General features: G+C 33.2%; 1 protein-coding gene across 15 annotated transcripts in view; it reads right to left on the bottom strand.

Moving 5' to 3' along the window:
* The window catches only part of NAV3 (neuron navigator 3), an 892,922-nt gene that overhangs the window by 29,896 nt on the left and 840,942 nt on the right, over nucleotides 1-22,084 (bottom strand). For 12 of the 15 annotated variants that reach the window (XM_008958338.6, XM_063593553.1, XM_063593552.1 and 9 more), the window contains 6 exons: nucleotides 14,260-14,371; nucleotides 7,698-7,819; nucleotides 6,667-6,687; nucleotides 5,814-5,986; nucleotides 3,443-3,596; nucleotides 2,085-2,259 (listed from right to left, as the gene is read on the bottom strand). In XM_008958338.6, the coding sequence (XP_008956586.1) occupies nucleotides 2,085-2,259; nucleotides 3,443-3,596; nucleotides 5,814-5,986; nucleotides 6,667-6,687; nucleotides 7,698-7,819; nucleotides 14,260-14,371 (757 nt within the window). The remainder of the gene's footprint in view (nucleotides 1-2,084; nucleotides 2,260-3,442; nucleotides 3,597-5,813; nucleotides 5,987-6,666; nucleotides 6,688-7,697; nucleotides 7,820-14,259; nucleotides 14,372-22,084) is intronic. The other 3 variants (XM_034936265.3, XM_055095927.2, XM_055095929.2) reach the window with 1 other exon arrangement.

The raw sequence follows: 22,084 nt of genomic DNA, 5'->3' as shown, positions 1-22,084 counted from the left end.
TTGAAGGAAAAATTAAAGAGGTCTGCCATTCTGGCTATAATTGAGTAAAATTCTGGCCAAAAACTGAAGACTTCTGAAACGTCTGTCTTTACTGGATGCAAGGAACATGCAATTAATATTTCAGGAACTAGATATTTGCCAATTATCCTCTCTCCTGCCTACTTTCTTTATCTTAAGATTAATCATGAAACTTAGAAAGTCTGTCTGTTAAAAAGCTCCAGCATAAAGGCAGTTTTGATTTCCAAGTGTTGAACCCACTCCACAAGAGTGAAAGTAATGAAAACAATATTCTGGTTGTGTGATTTAATTTTTTTAGTTCAGACATAAGTATCACTATTGAAAAATAATTAAGGAAATAAGATATATTAAAAATAACTTAGGGAATGGGTAAAAAAAAGGTATTAAAAAAACATAAAACTTGGCTCCTCCTAAAAAATTGCCTTAAATTCTAATCATGGCCATCAATGTGTTAAGACCAATAAACACAGAAATTGTAAATTTAAACTCTTTGATTTTATATTTATCTTTATGAGTTCTATTTTTCCTAGATACTAAGTTTTTTTTATATGTGTCTGTTTTTTCTAAACCACCTTCAGCATTAAACTTGCCTCCTTCAAACCTTATCATATTTTCATAAAATAAAACAGAATTTTATAAAAGGCAGTGAAACCCTACCATTAGTCTGACCTATAAGGTACTGGCCTTTGTCTTTTCCTAGGAGACAAGCCTGAGGATCCAGAAATGCACTGGTCATTATGAGATGTAGATCTTACTTCACTTCTCTGTCAGGTCCATCAGCAACAAGCCAACATAGAGGATGTTGTTCAGAACTGCCAGATTCTATACATTTAAACATTTGTGTTCTTTCTTTTGCAGAATATTTTGTTGAGTGTGGATAATACTTTATGTGTAATTTACAAACTCAAATTACCATCCACTTCCACAGTCTTATTTTACCTAATGATCTATAAGTTCATTTAATTCTGAAATCTCTTGCTTTTTACTTGGCTTCTGACATTAGTTGTACTCGATGCTTATTCTCAGAATTTATTTTCTTTCTCTAATCCCCACCAGAAGTTTACAAAAGTTGTTTTCTTAAATTACAGGGAGTGCCCACTTGTCTTTTACATATAAGATGAAGGCCATTATTTTATATTATGAAGAGCAGCCATAATAGCAGAATTTTTAACATTCTGTCTTTTTAGAAGAGATGTGATTCATTGGAAATGTAATCAATATCAGCATGCCATGTCATTTCCCTTCTCCTTCTCCTTCTGTATTTTAATATGATTTAAGGCAAGCAGTGTACTATCTCCATTCTATAATGGAATCTAACGTTGGCTAGGAACATACATATTATTGGTTTCCAAGCGTCATCTGGTGGCCATGCTTCACAATTACCACAGATCCTCATGTAAATATTATATAGACTAAATTCTCTATCCTTGAAATGATTCTCTTGAATGAACTGTTCCACAGAAACAGCTATACTTTATGCTTGAATGGTTCATGAGATATTAAGATGACATTATGTCATATGATTCTATTTGCAATCGAATCAAAACCGTACCCTTGTTCCATCACTAGTACTGTGTTCTTTATCTTTGTTGGAAATTTAATAGAGCTGCAGACTGGGTGACAGAGTAGCATTATTGTTTTCTCAGAGCAGCATCACACAGGGTCATCAAGTCAGATTTAGAAAATAAAGCCTGCTACACTTATAAATGGGTTTTGCACACTTAAAACAATAAAAGTCAATGGGGTTATTATTATATCCATAAGTACTAATTATCATCACTGAGAGTATTTCTTCATCATCAGAATCATGGAGAAAGTACTTCCTAGGGAAAAGTGATTTCTTAAAAATATTATGAAGACCATATCTCTAAGACTGACTTTTGGACAGAGAATGTGCTTTTAAAATTATAACTAAGTAGACTAGATTTATAAGATCAAACTAGGACTATTTCTGAGAATTAGAGTGTAACATTTTTAAGAGTATGTAAAGTTCTCCAAATTCCAGGCTTCCCACCCGTTAACTCATGGGCATGCCGTGATTCAGGCAAGCATGTGCACTAAATCACCTGAGCTAACAGCCTCTGTGATGTTCAAATTGTTTAGAGAAAGTCCTAATGACTGCCTGGAAGATGAAGAGGAGGTGCTGCTTGAGGATTCTGACGGTGGCCGAGTAGGCTTAGCTGTGTTACCAGTTTCTGCCTTCAACCGGTCATTTTCAGCTTTCAGTATTTCAATTTCATTCTGTTATGAAGATGGAAAACATGAAAAAAATTGAGTTGGTTTGATTGAGAAAATAGCACCAAGTCTTTTATCAGAGTTAATTAGCTTGTTTGTTAAATAAAACATGTTAATATGTTAAATAAAGAAATATAAGATATGAAATAGGATTTCCTTCCCAAGAAGGAAATTTAACCTTTTTCTCTCTCACACATTATACATTCCTGAATTCACAAATATAGACAATCCAACCATTCGACATGCTTATCATTATTTTTTAACTAAATCATGAGGACTTGGTCTCATTTGAATTAAGAAAAATATGATGAAATCATTCATAACACTTCTCATTTTAAAGGTGAGGTTAAAATCTTATAAGCATATAATGCCATTTGTAATATTGTTATAAATCTGTAGACAGTTGAAAGAGCGAAACAAAAATAATGTCAATAAGGTGATTTAAAATTACTCCAAAATCATATCTAACATCTGAAAAAGTTTCTTTTTTTCCTTCCAATCGGGACACTAAGCTCATAAAAACCAACAAAAGCCTTTAGATGAACATATACAGTGGCAGATGAATCTGCTCAGCAATGAGCTTTTCTTATTGCAGTCATCTGTGGTACCAAGTGATTACTGGTATACAATAATAAAATGAAAACTTAGTCTGAGCACAGACTGGTTCTGAATTTAGCCTTTAGATGTTTTTCAAAAAAATACACAAGCTTTACTTTTACAGATGGCATTCTAAATCACTTTTACTTCTGTATTCAGAAAGCTTGTGTTGAATTTCTATAGTTTCCTCATTACTTTTGTATTTCAGTAGAAAACTGGTGAAAGTATGTGAAAATCAGATTTCAAAAGAACAGGCAAAAAGTCAAAATAAAAGTAAATGATGGAAAAGTGAAGAAGCAAGAATTGTAGTAGCTTCTCTAAAAACTTAGCTCTCAACCTGAATCCAATCACTAGTACAGTATCCTGAATGGTTCTTGAATACAACTTGCCAGTTTGCACTCCCACTTCCAAACTTGGATTTGACAAAATTCTCAATTCAGTACTAACAAATGAGTTGCAAAGACTGAATAAACAGAGTACATTTCTAAGGTGGGTTTCCAAGTGGAATTTATTCTGTGTTAACCAAGAGAACAGAATAAGCAGCATTTTTTTGTTTCTCCATTTTATTCCTTGAAAGTGCTTCAGTACCAACCTGCATCCGGTTCATGGCTTCCCGGATCTGATCAAGATGATGAGCAGAGCTGAGGGCCTCCAGCCGAATATCCGTTAATTTTAATTCCTTTTCTCTGAGCTCGCTCTTCAGCTGCAGAATTATCTCTGCCTCAGCTTCTGTGCATTCACAGATCCTGAAGAAGGAAACAAACAGAATCAGTGGCCTGGGGAAGCCAGAGGATTAAGAAAAGCACTGCCTCTTTTAAAGGCTGCACTGCAATATTCTCCAGCAGGTACAGATATGGTGTGCTGCTGGCAAAACCTAGAGAAAAGGAGAAAGAGTTTTACAAACGGTTATGCATTCACAGGTTCAAAACGGAAGTAGCTTTTTCTTTTAATCTTTTTTTCTATTTTTTAAAGTTTAAAAATAGTCTACTATTACTGAATATAAAGTAATCCTAAAAATTCTTTTATTGGTGATATTTATAGGCTGAAAAGTCATAGATTACTACATTTCATTCCAACATTTTCAAGGGACTTAAACCTCTATTTGCAACATGTGACTATTCTTTTATAAGAGCAGTTATTACATTCTTAAAATGTTGATTTCTTCTTTTGTAAAATTGTGCAAAAAAAAAGCTTTGCCACAATACTGTCTTTAATTACCATAAAAATTCAATATAAACATTGTAGAAAATAAATTAGAGATATTACTTTTGGACATTTAAATAATGGGTGAGTTATATAACCTTCCTATTAGGCTCAGCTGATTTAGGAGATCACAGCTAAATCAAAGGTTTCAGCCCCTGTTAGCAGGCTAGCTGAGGGCTATTTGAAGGAAACACATTGTATCCTTGTTGTGTTTTTATTGTTTTGTGGACAGCTTCGCAGGAAATTTGCCAAAAAAATTGTTTTATATTAACTAACATATTTTCCATTTAAAATTTGACAACTAGTTTACTGGCCACAAAATGACAGTGACATGTTCTTCCTTTCTGCATAAATGATAAAATTATGTAGGCAAAGCACAGTGGCCCTGTTCTATATGAGTTCTATGCTAGTTGTTGTCATGGGCATACAAGGAAATTAGATTTAAATAGTAAATAACACAGAGAATTATCTCACCAGAACACTTTTCTATATTCGAAATGTGTTCGTTCTTGTACAGTAGTCCCCCACAATTATAGTTTAATCCACAATTTTAGTTTCTGTGGTTTAAGTTACCTACAGTCAAACATGGTCCAAAAATATTACAGTATTTTGGGCCAGGTGGGGTGGCTCGCACCTGTAATCCCAGTACTTTGGGAGGCCGAGGCGGGTGAATCACTTGAGGTCAGGAGTTCGAGACCAGCCTGGCCAACATGGTGAAACCCCGTCTTTACTAAAAATACAAAAAATTAGCCAGGTGTGGTGGTGCACGCCTGTAAACCCAGCTACTCAGGAGGTTGAGACAGGAGAATCGCTTGAACCCATGAGGCAGAGGTTGCAGTGAACCGAGATCTTGACATTGCACTCGAGCTTGGGTGACAGAGTGAGACTTTGTTTCAAAAATAAAAAAAAAAAAACACTATTTTGAGGAAGATAGAGACCACATTAATATAACTATTATCAGAAAATATTGTTGTAATTGTTCTATTATTGCTGTTAATCACTTATTGTGCCTAATTTTTAAATTAAATTTTATCATATGTAGGTATGCATGTATAGGAAAAAAAACATGATATACATAGGGCTTGGTGCTATCTATGGTTTCAGGCATCCACTGGGGGTCTTGGAAAGTACCCCTGGTGGATAAGGGGGGGCTACTGTACTACCAAAAAGTGGGCTATCATAAAAATGCTAGGTTAGATTAACTAATAGAATCAAAGAAAACTGGATTGCAGGTTGATTTTAGGAAACCAAATTTTAGTTGAAAAAACACAAAGAGAAGGTATTTATTGTTGAAATGCATGTGAGTGATTTTAGAAAAAGCAAAAGCAAACACTACTTAGGTTAGAACCTGGATCTTTGCAGTATTCATGCATCGCACTCCACTTTACCGAGATCTATGCTTGTAGATCACAGGGCCATTTTGTCGTTTCTTTGGTGGCCAGACAAGGGGTGACCTGTATGTACATACAGTTAGACAGATACATGGACAAATGCCCATGAAAAGAAGTGAGAATCATGATTTAGAAAACTGGAGAATGAGATCAAGAAACACTTGAATTCTAACATATGAAAATGAAAAAGAAAAATGAAAATGAAAGAAACCAGTGAAAGAGAAATATGAAAAGAGAAACTAATGCTGTCCATCATTCTCAGAAAAATCTGAAAATAATTGGTACAGATATGGTTAGAACATAAATAAGGCCTTCATCTAAAATTGTTTTTAAAAAATATGTCTGCATTTTGCAGAAGGAGCAACTTACGCTGAAGCAGATTGTGAGGGCTTCATGGATGCTGAGCCACAGTCACCAGCATTATGGGGTAACTTGGGGGATGCCGGAAGGGATGAATCAGTAAGCTCTTCAATGTCAGAATGTGATGAAGGAGGCTTGGTGGACTTTTTCTTCCCAAAGGCTTGTTTGAAAGAACTTCTCAGCTGAAAGAAGGACAGAAATTACCCTTCTTGTCTATTTGCACTTGGAGAGCTTTTGCTTTGGGGCGTTAGTTTGCAGATGCCATCCTAGCCACTGCCTGGGGTCAGTATGTACAAGCAGAGTATTAACAATTGCAGCACAGTATCTCTAAAAAAAAAAGATACCGTGTTTTGTGTGTTCATTTTATTCTTGTATTAATCCAGCGCAGCGCAAACATGGAAGGCTTTTAAATAGTGCAAGGTCAAGGGCATGGCTGTCAGAGCACTCATTTAAAACTAAGTACCTTGAAGGGATCTCCATTCCCAATGCTTCTCTCTTCAAGGCAATTTGTTTTAAATGGCCACTTTAGCGCTACAATCAAGTCATGTCCTGCTGACAGTACAAACTTAAAAAGCAAAATGAAATCAAATTCACCTAACACTTCATTAATTGTGATTTTTCTATTCAAATTTTCCAACCCCAGACTACTCAAAACCAGAATTGGTATCCCCTACAGCTCTATTCAGAAAGTGGTTTTACATCTCTTTAAAATTTGAGATTAAAATGAAAAGACACAAAGAAAAGACATACAAGGTAATCTGTTTTAAAAGGTATAAAAGCCTACTGCCAAAATGAATAGCATTCATGCCAAGGTAGGGTTTTTTTATAGATGCATGCCAAATTGTCCACGGTTTATATTCACCTCACTTCCTCTAGAGTTCACCTTGCAGAAACATGAAAGAGTGTGGAATTACAAATCAAGGGAATGAAGGCTGATCAGTATTTTAAAATATTACCTGTATAAACATTTTTTAAGACAAAAAGATATTTCTTTCATTATTTGTAGAAAGCACTCCAGTAAAATCCTCTGATAATTATGTCTGGATTTCATCAAGAGTTGTATTTACTCAAAATCTACATTTTTTTTTTTGGTATTAAAAGAAATCATTGACTCGATTGTTTTTAAATTTTTTGCAGTAACAGTATCTTCCCCTGGGCTATTTAGCTATTGATCAATATCAAATTATATCACTAGCAAACTTAAGGTACAGTTCTGTTAAAGTGCATTTCTATATTTCTGCTATATTCTCTTGGTTAAAAACATCAAGCAGACACTAATGTGGTTGATTTCTTTTAGGGTGAAACTATTCAAACGGTAAGCCCTGTCGATTCCAAAGGCGGAATGAGAGTTCCATTGTTTATTCTTTCCCTTTATTAACTCCCATTCTCCTCCTTTTCCTCCAAGACCACTATCACCATCATCACCATCATCATCATTTTTTCACTTTTCCTTCATCTCTACCCCCACAATAAACCCCTATTTTAAGCCATTTATTCACAGATGTTATCTTATTTTTCTTTAGTATAACTCTATAGTTATACTACATAGTTTGTATAGTTATACTATAGAAAAATAAGATAACATCTGTGAATAAATGATATTCACAAATAAATATAGTTGCTATTAACTGTCTTTTTATTGGTTAGAAAATTCAGGCCCCTCAAAAGGTCTAGATATAGTGGTGATTCAAACCCAAGTTTAGTCCCAACATTAAAATGTATGCTTTTCAGTACATGCCACTCCAATTTTGGTGATGAGTGCAGCATTTGAGGTGTCAGTAGCTTGAATGGGACCCTTTGTAAACTACTGCAGATCACTAAAGCCCCAAAGAAAAAGGCCTAACACATTATGCATTAATAAGCTTCTGAATTAGATGAAGGATGGTGACTTACCCAGTTTTTCTTTTTCTTCTTCTTGGAGTCAGCATCATTACCACTGCCAATACTGGAATGGCTTGTGGCACTGTTGATACTAGAAACACTTTCAGAGGAATGCTGTCTTCTGATGCGAAGATCTAGCAATAGAGGGAGAGTATCACATTGGCTCATGAAGAGTCTCGATCTGAACAAATAAGACTTTTAGGTCTTTTGAGAGGCAGTTCTCTAATAAAGGTCAACAAGGCTTTGTACAGATAATTTCAATGCAGTTTTCACTTTAGAAGTTTAATAAAGTACAACCATATTTGTTTTAATTAACTGAGTTATCTACATTAAGATTTAATGAGAATCTCATATAAGTCCATAGCCCTGGCAGTTTAATGAGTTCTCAGTTTTGTCTAAAATTAAATGCTATGCTAGTGATTTCTACTGAATACCTGGATCAAGCAGCTCTTCCAAAATGATTTATTCTGAATGATTAATTTAAGAGTAAATGGAAACTCAGAATGAGAATTAATTGTGCCTTTTAATATTTGTGCTTCAAATACAGTTACTAGAGCCAAATGTATTAACTTTCCATTTCATAGAATCACACCATATTAGAGCCAAAACAAAACTTGAAGTCATGTAAGCACATAATCTCACAGATGAGGAAACTGAAGTGAAAAGAAGTTAAGTAACTTGGCCAAAGTCAAACAGCCAATGAAAGGCAGATCCTCCAAAGAAAGCCTAGGTAGACTGAGTTTGTGAGTTAAACAGAGGACATATTTAAGACAGTGCAATTCTTCCAATGTACCCCTACTGCCTGCCCATAACTTATTATAGAATAGTAATAGTAATACCAATAACAAATAATAATCAAACTAGGTTTTACAATATGCTTGATATGCCCCCGGAGTACCTAATTTTATTCTTAAAGCAAACTACTGAAATGAGTTTAATTACTAAATGTAACTTTCACATGGTCACATAGCTGAAAAATAGTGGAGCCAGGCTCAACCTTAGGCTGTTTCTAATATCCACTGTGTTAAAAGCCATGTACGCAGCATATGGTATGGCCTTGCTTAACTTCTAAGAGCAGGCAGTGCTTCTTTAGTTAAGATATTTTGAAGAGAATAGCATTTGATATTTAATCATGTTAAAGGTATCTGTTTCTTTTATACAAGCAACTATAAGATTTATAGTTATTTAAAATAAAACAAACTGAAAATTTTCCTACCTAAAATGCACTAGTATTAAGTATTACTGAGACACTAAGAAAATTTACAAAATTGTGCTTCAAGTCACATTTGCTTTTAGTCCATTTCCGTTAATATACTTATTGGCATCAAGGCAGATTAGTCAAGCAAAAAAATCTCAGTGGAAGTTGTAAGATGTCAAAATTTACTATAAAGCTGACAAAGTTTCCAAAAAACTAATACCATAAAATCAAGCCTCTTCAATTGACTGATTTACTGAATAGTAAAAATGATCCATGGCAACAAAACTATAACTGGTTGCTTTCAAAACATATAATAAATGAGTATGTATGGATTGATAGACATGTAATATATGTATTTACCTACATATATATGTGTGTGTGTATATGTGTATCCTCACCTTCATATACATATATATCAATAAGTCCCTTAATTTTTCTACTGAGGCAATCATGCTGAAAAATTTTATAGGAAGAAACACATACAGCTTTTTTTTTTTTTTTAGAATCCCTAGAATTCATCCCTTAACATTGTTTTAAAAAGTAATGATGAGAACATTAACTGGTTTTGCATGCCAAAACATTACCAACTTCTAAACCTAAATCAAGGTTTTCATGTAGGAGGTTTTAATTCAACAATAAAGGAATCCGGTATCCTTTAATCAACTATTATGGAAGTCATATAAATGGGCAATAGAAGAATATGTGTAGGTATTTCTTAGTGCTTTAAATTTTTGCTGTGATTGGCCATTAGCTTTTTGAAAAAGAAGTAGCATTTGCTAGCTCATTCCCAATAATTAACTTTCACAAATAGAAAAGCATAAAGTATTAAAGTATTTCAGAATTTTTATTATATCCAGAATTAATAAATTGTGTTTGACATCTTTAATACTAAATTTTTAAAAAGATAGTAATCCTAGGTCAAAAGAAGTCCTTGGAAGTATCAGTTACCTTCAATTATGACTGCATTCGCCAATAAAGATTAGCAAAGCCATAATGTTAATAATATTGTGAAATGAAGGAAATGCATTTTACTGTTCCCTAACAATTTCTTTTTTAGTGCTTGTAAGTATTTAATTCAGTATATGGGGCATCATAAAGTTCAGTAAAGAATGGCTAACCGAATGAATATCAGCAATCTGAATTAATGGAGAGGTCTATTTTTAAACTTAAATTTTCAGGTATGTGTTTGTTCACTTGTCATTTTCCATCTCCCATCCTCTGTGTCACCACTGCCCCAGTTCAAGCTACCAACATAACCTTTACAGCAAGTATAGCTATTGGACTTATTCATCTTCAAACCATTCTATAAACAATAGCTAGAAAAATCTTTTTTAAAAGGCAAACTTCATCATCACTCCCCCACTTAAGACCTTTCAATAACTTCTCACTTTAATAAGAATAGATAAAAAAATCCAACTTCTAAATATGGCCTACAATCCTTCAGTAATCTTGTCAGTTCTTAACTCATCAACCGTGTTCTTCTTATTACACGTTTGCTTAGTATTTTCCTTACATTAGTTCCATAAAGGAACTAATTTATTTTCCGCCTCAAAGCTCTTTTGAAATACTCCTCCCTCAGTACTTACAAAGTGATTGACAATTACTCCTTGGATATTCACTTAAATATTACTACCTTGGAATAATCTTCCCTATGTAACCTCCAGTAGGTTCCTTGGTACCCTCCTTCCTTATGGCACCCATTATTGTCCATCTTGGAACTTATAACTGTTTGGGTATACATGTTCAGCTTCACCAATGATCACATACATTCCTTTACCTTCTGCTCTCCCACTAGACTAAAAGTTCTATGGAGACAAAGACCGTATCTATTTTATTTACCATTATAAATTCCAAACCTTGTATTGCTATACAAGCATATGGCATGTGGTATCAATCAGTACACAGTGTTTAATAAATTTGATTCTAATTTTTCATTCAATATAACTGTGTTTGCCTATCACTATGTCTAAAAAACAACTTAGTGCTGACAGAATTTTAATACATGCGTTATCCAACTATATTTGGTATATCTTAAGGAAAAACAATTCCATATTTACACAGAAGTAGTGACTTAGAAAGCAATGGTACATTTTGAAAAATAAAGGTAAAATTTTCTATTACCTTCAACTTTCAAATTTCTTATCACAAACATTATTTTTGCAGTGGATTGTGAGCTCCATGACCACAGGGTAATTTTTTAAATCTTTGTATTTTAAGATCTGATAATGCCTATACTTAATAGCAGGTGTTTAAATATGTTTGTAAACAAAAATATTTTATTATAGACTATAGTCATTTATCAAACTTTGTTAATGAATGTGATGCATTAATTTAGAGGAAATAGAAACACATTCACAAATTGGTGTGTGGTTGTGTGATAGTCAGGCCTGTCTATAAAACTGTTGTGTCATTCCAAATATATCTTTTAAGATCATATGTTAAAAATATATATTACATAAATATTTTAAGGGCCTCTAAAAGTGAATTTCAATGTGATTTCCAATATAAATTTATATGCCATACAATTGCCTTAATAACCCATGGAAAGACACATAATTAGTCCAACTGACTATTTTTTCCATGTAATGTCAATGGTCAATGTGATAAGAATCACTTTGTGTTCATTAAATTTAATGCTGAGTTTTAATATTACAGAAATACAGTCTAACTATCCTATATATATTCAAACCTTTATAACCATGGTTTTTGTTAGTTTTAAAACCTAGCAAATTATTTTTTCATTTTTCTCGATCAATTTAGATATTAACTGTTATTTTTTACCTTAAGCTCCACCCCTCCCACATTTCTGAGCAAAAGAATTCCAATTTTTCAATTTCTGTAGATATATTCAGCTACCTGTTGCCTAACATAAAAGGAATCCTTTCAGCAAGTTTCACTTCAGTGACTTGTGCTGTGTTAAAGTAAGGATTAAGGCTTTTTAAATCCCTTCTGGACCTATTTACGACATGAAGATTTAGAACATAAGCTGCTTTATTATAGCTCTAAGATAAGCTTTAAATATGCAGTAATTTTCCATGCATCACATAAATCACTCCCCCACATGGAAAGTTGCTAAAGTCTTGAAAGAAGTAGCCCCTACAGAACTACTTTGTCCTTCAATTTAAGCATATCTCACTTTATATAATTGTTTTCCTAAAATTTAAATTGAAATTCATTTAAAAATTACTTTATTCTTCTTTTAAAAATTCAAATAAACCCCTGTTACATGCAAGACATCATCGTGGGCATCTTGATGTCTTTCAAAAGGGTGAAAAAACAAGCTCTACTATTGTAAATCAGGAAAGACATACCTTAAATAAAAGCCCCAAAGTATAATGTAATTTTAAGAAGGGAAGTATTGCTGCTTCCAGAAACATATCACAGGGGGTGTCATTCAATGTAGGGGTCAAGGAAACATATTTAGGTTCACTGCTGCTGCAGTGTCTCAAAAAGTCTTTATGCTGATCAAACAAGGTAGAATATTCCAAATGGAATGAACACAATTCATAAAGAACTTATGAATAATTGAAAAAAATTCAGGATAGCTGAAATATGGAATATGCAATGCAACAACAGAACAAGAAGTCTATATGTGCATCATCTGGCACTTAATTGGTTATGAATAAATATTTGTTGAATAAATGAAGCTGGTGAAGAGAGATTTTGTCATGCTGAGGAGTCTGTATTCCATTCTAAAGGCAACGAATGGGATACCTGTAGATGTGTTTCTTAATGACTATTCTGGCTTCAGCGTGAAGACTGGTGTAAAGCAGGATAAGATTAAGAAGAGGAAGGCTATTTAGGGGTTTGTGGTCATGGTTCAGGAGAGAGGTGATGGATGGCAAGAGTAAAATCAGAGAAAAGTTAACAGATCCAAGAGATATTTAAGGAATGGGATCAACGGATCTTGGTAATTTATTCAATGAGGAGAGGAGGAGTTATGAAGAATACTTAGATTTCTGGCTAAATGGAAGGATGGTGGTGCTATCTACTGAGGCAAAGAGCACTGAAGGAGCAGCAGGTCTGAGACAGAAGACAAGTGCAAATTTGGAGAAGTTAGGTTTAAGATGCAAAACAGACATCCAAAGATATCCACGTGGAGTTCTCTCTTGGTAGCTGGATATACAGAGCCTGGCCTGGAGACCTAGATTTGACAGTTATTAGCTATTAGCACATTAATAAAAATTACAGCTAGAGTATGAGATGATTTTCTATATATTTTAAATAGGATGCATAGAATCATAATGGAAGAGAGCTTAGGATATCAACAATTAACAAATGGATACAAAAGAGTGAATTTACAAAAGAAATATTGAAAAAATATTTCAAAGGAACAGAAGAAAAACCAAGAATGTATGATGTCACGAACATTAGAAAAACCGGATGTTTCACATAGGAAGAAATGAATATCAGCATCAAATGCTGTTTCCATGTCTGTCTAATACAATAAGAATTATAACCGTTTTACTGAATTTAGTGTCATGTAAGTTTCTGCTGATCCTGGAGAGCATTGTTTTGGTGGAGTGGAGGGAAAAGGAGCTACACTCCAGTGGTCTAAAGATGGCTGAAGACATTGAAAGATTTCATAAAATTTTTCTCAGAATTCTTCTGGAAATGAAAAGAGAGATAATAAGGCATTCATGTTTTAGGACAGGATTTTTTAAGCTGGGAAAGAGCTGAGCTCACTGAAGGCCATTGAAAAGTGTCAGGAAATGAGTAAATAGAACCAATGTAAAGGAAAAAAATGACACGATATTAATAATGAGCATTTCTTCAGTGGTGAACCCAGGGGTAGGGGCAGTGGCAGAAATATTTTCATTGTTTAGAATTGCTTAAGCATAGGAATAATTTAAAACAGAACTACCTTTCGCCCATTGTTTTTATTGTTTCAAAATTATCTACAGGAAATGTACCTTTTCATAGCCTCCATCCAGGAAAAGTTGTTCCCAATGCCCACTGCTTACTATATCATCATATTGACTATTTCATTTTTAAATACAGATCTAGATTATCATACTCATTAATGGGTTTGTTTTGCCTGAAGTCAGATATGCATGTATTAACCAACCACTCCATCTCCATCTCCACTGAATCAAGTAGAGAGATGTGTATACAACTATAGAACCAAATTTCTTAAGATCAGTTTAAAAATTATCTGATAATGAAAGTCACTGTTCTAAAATTCTAGGATTCTGACTACATTAATACCAATGTAGTATGTATTAATACTACTAGTATGTATTAATACAACTATTAATACAACTAGTATGTATTAATAATGCACAGTGACACTGAGTAAATGCAGTTCTACTGTAATTAATAAATAAAATAGATGCCTATTATATTGGGTGGAAATGAAATGATTTCTAAATATACCTTTGGGAGGATGGTCTGGACCATTCAGCGCTCCCTGAATAGCCGCCTGGGCAGCAGAATTCTGAGCCTTCAGCATTTCAATGGTTTCTCTTAGTTCTATAAGTTCAGATTCCTGTGAAATAAACAGAGTTTGGAAGCTTTAGTACCCGAAAGAAAAATAAAATCTCCCTGCTCATAGTTGAATTAAAAAGGTTTGATTTTATGTAGTAACAACCTCCTGGAAAATTTGGATGCTTAGCTGAACTTGTCAAGTTGTATCTAATAACTTCTTTCTCAGCTAAAGTAAAGGAGGTGGTTTTTTGTTTGTTTGTTTGTTTGTTTTTCTTATTGTCTTATAAAAGAGATATGAATAGTCTTTATTCCTTTCAAAGGGTGGCACCCAGAACTCACCAGTACAAAGTAAAGCAGGATATCGCACCACTCATTTCAGATAACACACTTACTAATATTACCTATGATTACATTAGATATTTAGGTATCACTATTGCACTGTTGCATTGTATTGTATTTATTGTCAACTGCAAACCTGAAGTTTTGTCAAATGAATGATTTCAGATTTTGTTTGAAGTATTTTGTGCCTGCAAAATTGATTATTTGTATTTAAGTGTAAAACCTGGAACTTACCCCTAATTCCTATTAAATGTCATCTTATTAAATTCTGATGCCATATCAAAGTCATGTTACATTCTGATACTTTTTCATTCAGTAAAACTCCTAATGTGGAGACCTAGTCTCACCAAGCCAAAGCAACACAGGAATAAAGTAAATAAAATATATGTATTATACAATTTTTATATAATAGTTAAATTACAAACAAAGCAGCTTACAGATCAAATTTTAATAAAGCATACATTTTCTTTTTGAATTTAGAGTAATTTTAAGATATGTCCCAATAAAAATATTTGCACAAATTTGAACTTTCATAATTATTTAAGTGAATTATTTTATCAGAAATAACTCATTTTTGGAAGACAAAATAACTCAAAAAAAGATAGAAAGAAAAAGAACTGAGTATTGTTTCAGTATAGACCATATTTCCATTAGAAGCTCAGTGACAAGGGGTATCTTCTTGGTGGTAATATAATCCTAAAAATCAGATCTTTGTCAGCCTCTTAGAGGGAGAATTCCTTGGTAATGTATTTGTCATTCATCACTGCCTTTAGCATCTTTGGCAGAAAGCCAAAGAATCGGGCCTCGGTTCTTCATTCTCTGGTAAATAATTTCCCTTTACTCAATGTCTCCCAGAATATATATTTTAAAAAGATCATCCACAGCGGCCTTTGCAGAAAATTGCTTCATACATGGGAATATCTGGTGACTATTCTAACCTTAGACACTTTAAAAAAAAAAAGATGATGCTAATTGAAGTGATATCCAAGTTTGGAATAGATACCTGGCAACTGATATATCTATTTTCATCGGATACCTGACATTTTCCTGATAGAGAACAGTCACATTTAAAACAAACAACCAGACCTTCTTTATGTACTTTTAGTAGCTTATGAGTGGAAGAATCTCTCATAATGAAAAATCAACAGTAACCGCCTAAATTTATAGATGGGTCTTCAAATACTTGACTGCAATTCATTTCGACTATATTTATTATAAAAGAAGAATATAATATTTGTGGGAAATTTCCAGTGTCATGACAAAAGTCAGACCCAATTCATCATAATGACTCAGTCTCTCCAATTTTTATATTCTGTCCACTGCCAAATTAGCAACAGATTTTACCGAAACTTAATATATTTTCCATTTAAAAATATCCCCCAAGAAATAAAATATTCACTGAAAATTTATTCTGCTCCTACTGGAAATTTATTCAAAAAGAAATAAATGGTACATAGTGGAATCATGGAATGTAAATATTAATTATACAACATAAATACTAGAATGCATATTAAATTCTAATTAAATTCAGGTTTTTATCCTTAAATTTAAGATCAATAATGCTTGTACTACGGATTAAAATCTGTTAAAACATTTGCCTGTGGCTTTAAAGGAAAAAAGTGGAAATGAGACCTCATGCTAACAGTGTCAAAAAATTAAGCTTAGCTTTGAGTTAGCTGACTTATTTCAGTGTCAGAATGTTCAGCTTTTCACAAGAAATCTCTTATAAAACCTGTTTTCAAAAAGATAAAATGTAGAACATTCAGGCAGTGTTGCTTTTTCAGAATATCATGTTTAATATGAAACAGAAAAATGATCACTTTCTAATATTAATTATCTTTTAAAAACCAATAGCTATTAGCAGGTTAGTTGTTACTCAATGTGGCACAATATATGTAAAAGGAAGAATAACTAGTTAAGAAATATATATGCTATGTAACTTGGGAGAATCCTATCTATGAAAAAAATTAGTTCAACCAAATTCATACTGTTATTTCTTTAAAACTTTGAGTATAAGCAAACACCTATAAAATATTCCATAGTCTTTGATTAAAAAGATAGCCAAATTCTACATTGATTGACATAATCTGTTCAAACTTGCACTAGTTATCTTTCCATATTTGCAAAATTCCTTCCTTCTCTCTCATTTCAGTTACTGAGATCTGCTCTCACCTTGTCACTCAAGCCACACCCATCTCTTTTCTCTGAGCTTTCCATATAATTTTTCCCTTTATTTAAATATCCTTCCTCACTGTTAAAAGCCATGGTAAAATGTCTCCACACTTGTGAAACCTGTTTTCCTGTCAGAAAAAAAAATGAAAATGTGCTTTGAGACTATTTAATGTAGTTTGTTTAGTTGTTGATGAATATATTTTTTTGCTTGATTTATGATCTCCATAAATATTGGGATGACTTTGATGAAATATTCTGGTCTGTGTTAAACAGATGTTTCTCCCCTTGAAAGAATAACATAAAACTTTAACTTTATTGCATACTTTTTTTTTTTTTTTTTTGCAGGAGGGTGTCTGATCACCTAGTGAGTGGGGTACCATATAAAAAACATCAAAATCTTTATTATTTATTATAACCAGGAAGTCTTATTTTGGCTAAATCAGTGGAATCACCTCCTTTGGATGAGAACAAAGTCAGGTTTTCCTTTCTCTCTTTCCCAATAGTATTATAGAGATAAACATAAAGAATTTTAAAATAAAAACTTAACTGATACATAGACATTTTTCAATAGTTTATTTCTAGTTTTCATTTTTCTTCTTCATAATTATGGTTAGTTGTTCACATTTATTTTTTAAGATACATTTTCTCAGGTTTCTATAATGCATAGAAATTGTAATGTGGCCTTCAGATGCACCTAATAATTTTTATTTTATTTTTGTCCATAGTGGGGAGTTTGGATGAGGTACATGATTAGAAATGAATTCCCAAGATAGCTAACTATAAAATCATTAGAAATTTTTAAAATATTTTCATACAATTTCTTTATGTTGAAGGGAAACATAGAAGATACTCAAGTTTTGAGAATCCTCATTAATCATTTAGAAAAAAAAACTGAAAAATGTATATGCCATCAAGATATGGATTTAAAGTCTACTCTTCCAATTCAGTCATTTCCAGTTTTTTATTCTCATTAAATACTAAAGAGAAGATTGAGGCTGGGATAATTCTGCAAAGGATTTTAGGAATAAGATAATCAGATCATATTTTGTTACTTCACACTTTTCAAAAATGATAGATATTTTAAAACCTGAGAACCAAACTAAGATTTCATTTTCCTCCAGTGAGCTATTCAAGATAATGATGCCCCCAACACCAGCTGAGCTTGTAAAGTTCTAGTTTTCCACGAAAGTTTCTCATGTTAAAGAAGCTAAATTGAGTCAATGTCTCTTTTCACAGTTTTATGCATGTATCTGAGGCTAAACAGTTCGTTCAGGTCAGGCTTGAAATGCTTCCAAATAAAATGATCAAATTTTGTGTCAGAATATTAGCCTTTCCTGGTGGCCTTTCCAACCCAGTTTCTTAACTATACCTGATCTCTTTCCAAATTTCTCACTAACAAAGACTTTGTTGAGAATCCCAAAGCTTGGGACAATCTCATCAAGTGTCATCAACTAACTTGACCTTCTAGGCAAGCCTGTTTAAATTTTCCACCACATCTGCTTTTTAGGTCCTCACATTGGCACTAAGTTAATCTCACACTTCCCAGCTCTAGTTTCCTTAAACAGGTCCTCCTTTCCCCACTCCACCATGCATCTGAAGTCTTGCTAGTTGTTCTACTGAAATAACCTGGCCATCCCTATTGCATCTAGTTTCAAATAAATTACATTGACCAAATACCAGTAGTGTAAATAATTTGAAAATTTTAGATTCACATTATTCTATGCCCTAAAGATTAATGGATGCATCATCTGACTCCAGCAATATATTTTTTAAAAACACTTCTAGATGGCAAATATCATAACGTAAATGAGGGAGAGTTAAAGTAAAAATCCTATTCAACTAAATTTTTAGTTGCAGCATTATCTATTTTCAAAGATTTGGTTTCAAATTCCCTTATTTTGAAGGTTTCAATTCCTGTTTTGTAGTCACCCAAAAAAATGTTTCAGAGAGGTAACAAATGAGCAAACTACTAGGCTTTATGGTTAGCATAGGAGTCAATATCTGAGCTTCATCACTCATACAAGGGGCTATTTCTCTGCCCTGCTCTGACCTTCTAACAAGAAAAACCCCTCATACCTTAACATATGTTCTAATTGCCTTGGCATGACAGCTACAGGGAACTAATTTGAAAGTCTTTTAAATTTTAAATTCTGAAATATTTAGCCATGAATATAGCTTTAGTAAATTTGAACACAAGGATTTAGAAGTAGTTCTGTAAAAATGTTACTTATAAAAAATATAGTTTGCTGGATTCCTAGAAGTTGAGCCTTTCTCAACTGGCATTCTGTGAGAAAATTAAGCTGCACAATGATTTGAGTAGCAATTTCCTTGATTCTGACAAGAGTGGTACATAGCTAGTACCATTCTAGATGGTGAGAAAAGAAGTTATTTCAGCACATATAATGGATGCCTCAGGGCATCAGGTTTAATTTTTTTCATATAATCCTGGTGAAGAAGTGCTGGTGAAGAGAAAACGATCTGAAATCAGGATAAAATTCTTGGTCAAACTACGCCAATATCATAGTCTACTGAGTCCTAGGTTAGGTACAGGGTAATGCCTAGAGATAATTTCACTCCCCAGCAAGCACATTAACAATTCTCTTAATTTTTACCTACTTACAGACTTACTATTATATAACATGTCTTCTTTTAGCAGCTATTGGGAATACTGCTTAACTTTCAGAAAATGCTGCCAGATTGATCACTATTTTTTATTTATTTTTTGTAATTTTTATTTTTTTGAGATGCAGTCTCTCTCTGTCACCCAGGCTGGAGGGCAGTGGCATGATCTCAGCTCAGTGCAACCTTCACCTCCAGGGTTCAAGCAATTCTCTTGCCTCTGCAGATGTTTCCTTTGAGAATGCACATGACATTGTACTGAGTCTAATAGCATGATACTTTTCTGCCTTCTAAGTTATTCATACATGTCTTTTCTTTCTTACCAGGCTATAAGTATATAAAACCAGTGTTCTGCCACACAAATTTGGCAAGAGATTCAGTGTTATTTGGCATCTGGAAATAGGAAAAGTGTTAGGAGTGAATCCCTCTCTATTCAAGGGAGTTATTTCGGTCTATAAATCAAACGACAATTTTGATGTTGTTTCAGGCTATTAATGCCATGTGATTGCTGAAAATCACACTGTGAAGCCGAAAGACTAGAATCTGAGTCTTAATTTAGTTTATCCATTTCTAAAGTGTGTAATCAAGAACATGTAACCACCTTGGCCTTTGTTACTTCGTGTTTTAGCTTCCAAACCAGCTTCTCAGTATCCTCATTCTCAGCTTTACTTTTTTCAGTAGTGCTCATCATCACCTGAAATCCTATATGTTTTAATTATATATTATATATATAATATATATAATATATATTATATATATAATATATATATAAATTTATATATATATATTATATATATATATATTTTTTGAGACAGAGTCTTGCTCTGTTGCCCAGGCTGGAGTGCAGTGGCATGACCTCGGCTTACTGCAACCTCCACCTCCCAGGTTCAAGTGATTCTCCTGCCTCAACCTCCTGAATAGCTGGGACTACAGGTGCCCACCACCAGGCCTGGCTAATTTTTGTTTCTAGTAGAGATGGGGTTTCACTATGTTGGCCAGGCTGGTCTTGAACTCCTGATCTCAGGGAATCCACCTGCCTTGGCCTTTCAAAGTGCTAGGATTACACGTGTGAGTCACCACACCTGGCCTGTTTTAATTATATTTTTATTATCATCTGTGACCTCCTAAAATATAAACTCCATGATAAAGAGATACATATATATGAGATATATATGAGAAATATAAACTCCATGAGGAATATTACATATAAGTATAATATGCTTTTAGAGTTCTAGTAGATAGGTATGTCTATAGATATAGACCTATATCTATCATTCTATATCTATATTGTCTGTACTGTTTTGTCATTAGAAGAGCACAAATTCAATATAAACTTGATGAATGACTAAATAGACAAATGAAACTTATAACTTGGGGAAGGGAGTTTAAGAATCTCTACTCTATACTTCACAAGCCTTTTCTCAGGATTGTTGAATCACCAGAGAGCAATATACCCTTTTATCTCAGCTCCCTGAAGAAATGCCTTTAGTGAAATATGATTAAATGTTATGCCCTTAGCTTTTAGAGAAATGTCTATTTGAACAGTGATTTTGTCTTTTGTTATTCCATGACCCCAATTTAAAAACCTTGGCAATAAATTCGTCCTTGAATTTAGTGCCAAAGAGTTTTCTCCTCAGTCTAAATTATGCTCTTCTGGTCAGAAAATGAGAATAAAACACACCTAACAATCTCCCTTTGTACCATAGCTTCCTTGAAATTCAATTCATTTCAGTGCCTTGCAGTAGTAATTATCTAGGCTGAGGTATATTGTTATATACATTGTTCTACTGATTTTAATTAGATTCTGTCTTTGAATTATACCATTTCACATTGCAAATAATTTTATAGGCTTTTAAATATCACTTTGAGAATAGGCAAGTTATAATCTCAAATTAATAAACTAGTTAACCATGATTGCTGTGTGTATACAGTTTGCAATTCAAAAAGAAGTGATTTTATTTTCAGTTAAAAAAGTGATAAGGACAATATGAGACATTCTGATATCTTCTGAGAAAATTTTATAATTTTGGCAATGTTATTTTAAGGATAATGTAGACACATTATAAAATCTCTTATGTTATAGAAATTATTTTTAAATATTCAGGCATTAATCATAGGCATTATACGTTAACATACCTCTACATTTTTTTCTATATGTATATGAGAAAATTCTCTATATGTTTCTATGAGAAAATTCACTTACAGATATAACAGAGTTCAAGAAAATATTGGGTGGAGGACAAAAATTCTATTAATTTTGACTTATTAAAGATATTGAGACTTAAATTCTAACACTCATTTCCAGCAATATGCTTGGTATATGCCCAGTGAGGAATTTAGTGTTATCTTATAATTTTCAAGGGAAAAAGAGAAATGTAAAGGAAGGTAATATTTTTTGGTAGCCCCTAGCATGTGACATGATAACAGTATCTGACTTACTCCTCATGGTGATCCTACAAGGTAGTCATTATCATCCCCACTTTTAAGAAGGTGAATTTGAGGTTCAAGAAAGGTTAGATAAACTTGCTCAAGATTACCCAGCTTTTAACAGACATAGCCAGAATTCTCATTCAAGAATACTGGGGCCCAGTGTTTTTATTCTTTCCCATCAGCTGCTCTAAAAAGCCTTCTAATTCTATTTGCT

The sequence above is a fragment of the Pan paniscus genome, chromosome 10 (genome assembly GCF_029289425.2).
Source record: "Pan paniscus chromosome 10, NHGRI_mPanPan1-v2.0_pri, whole genome shotgun sequence".
NCBI lineage: Eukaryota > Metazoa > Chordata > Mammalia > Primates > Hominidae > Pan > Pan paniscus.
Note: the sequence above shows the minus strand (reverse complement) of the source record. Positions and strands in the feature narration are given on the sequence as shown.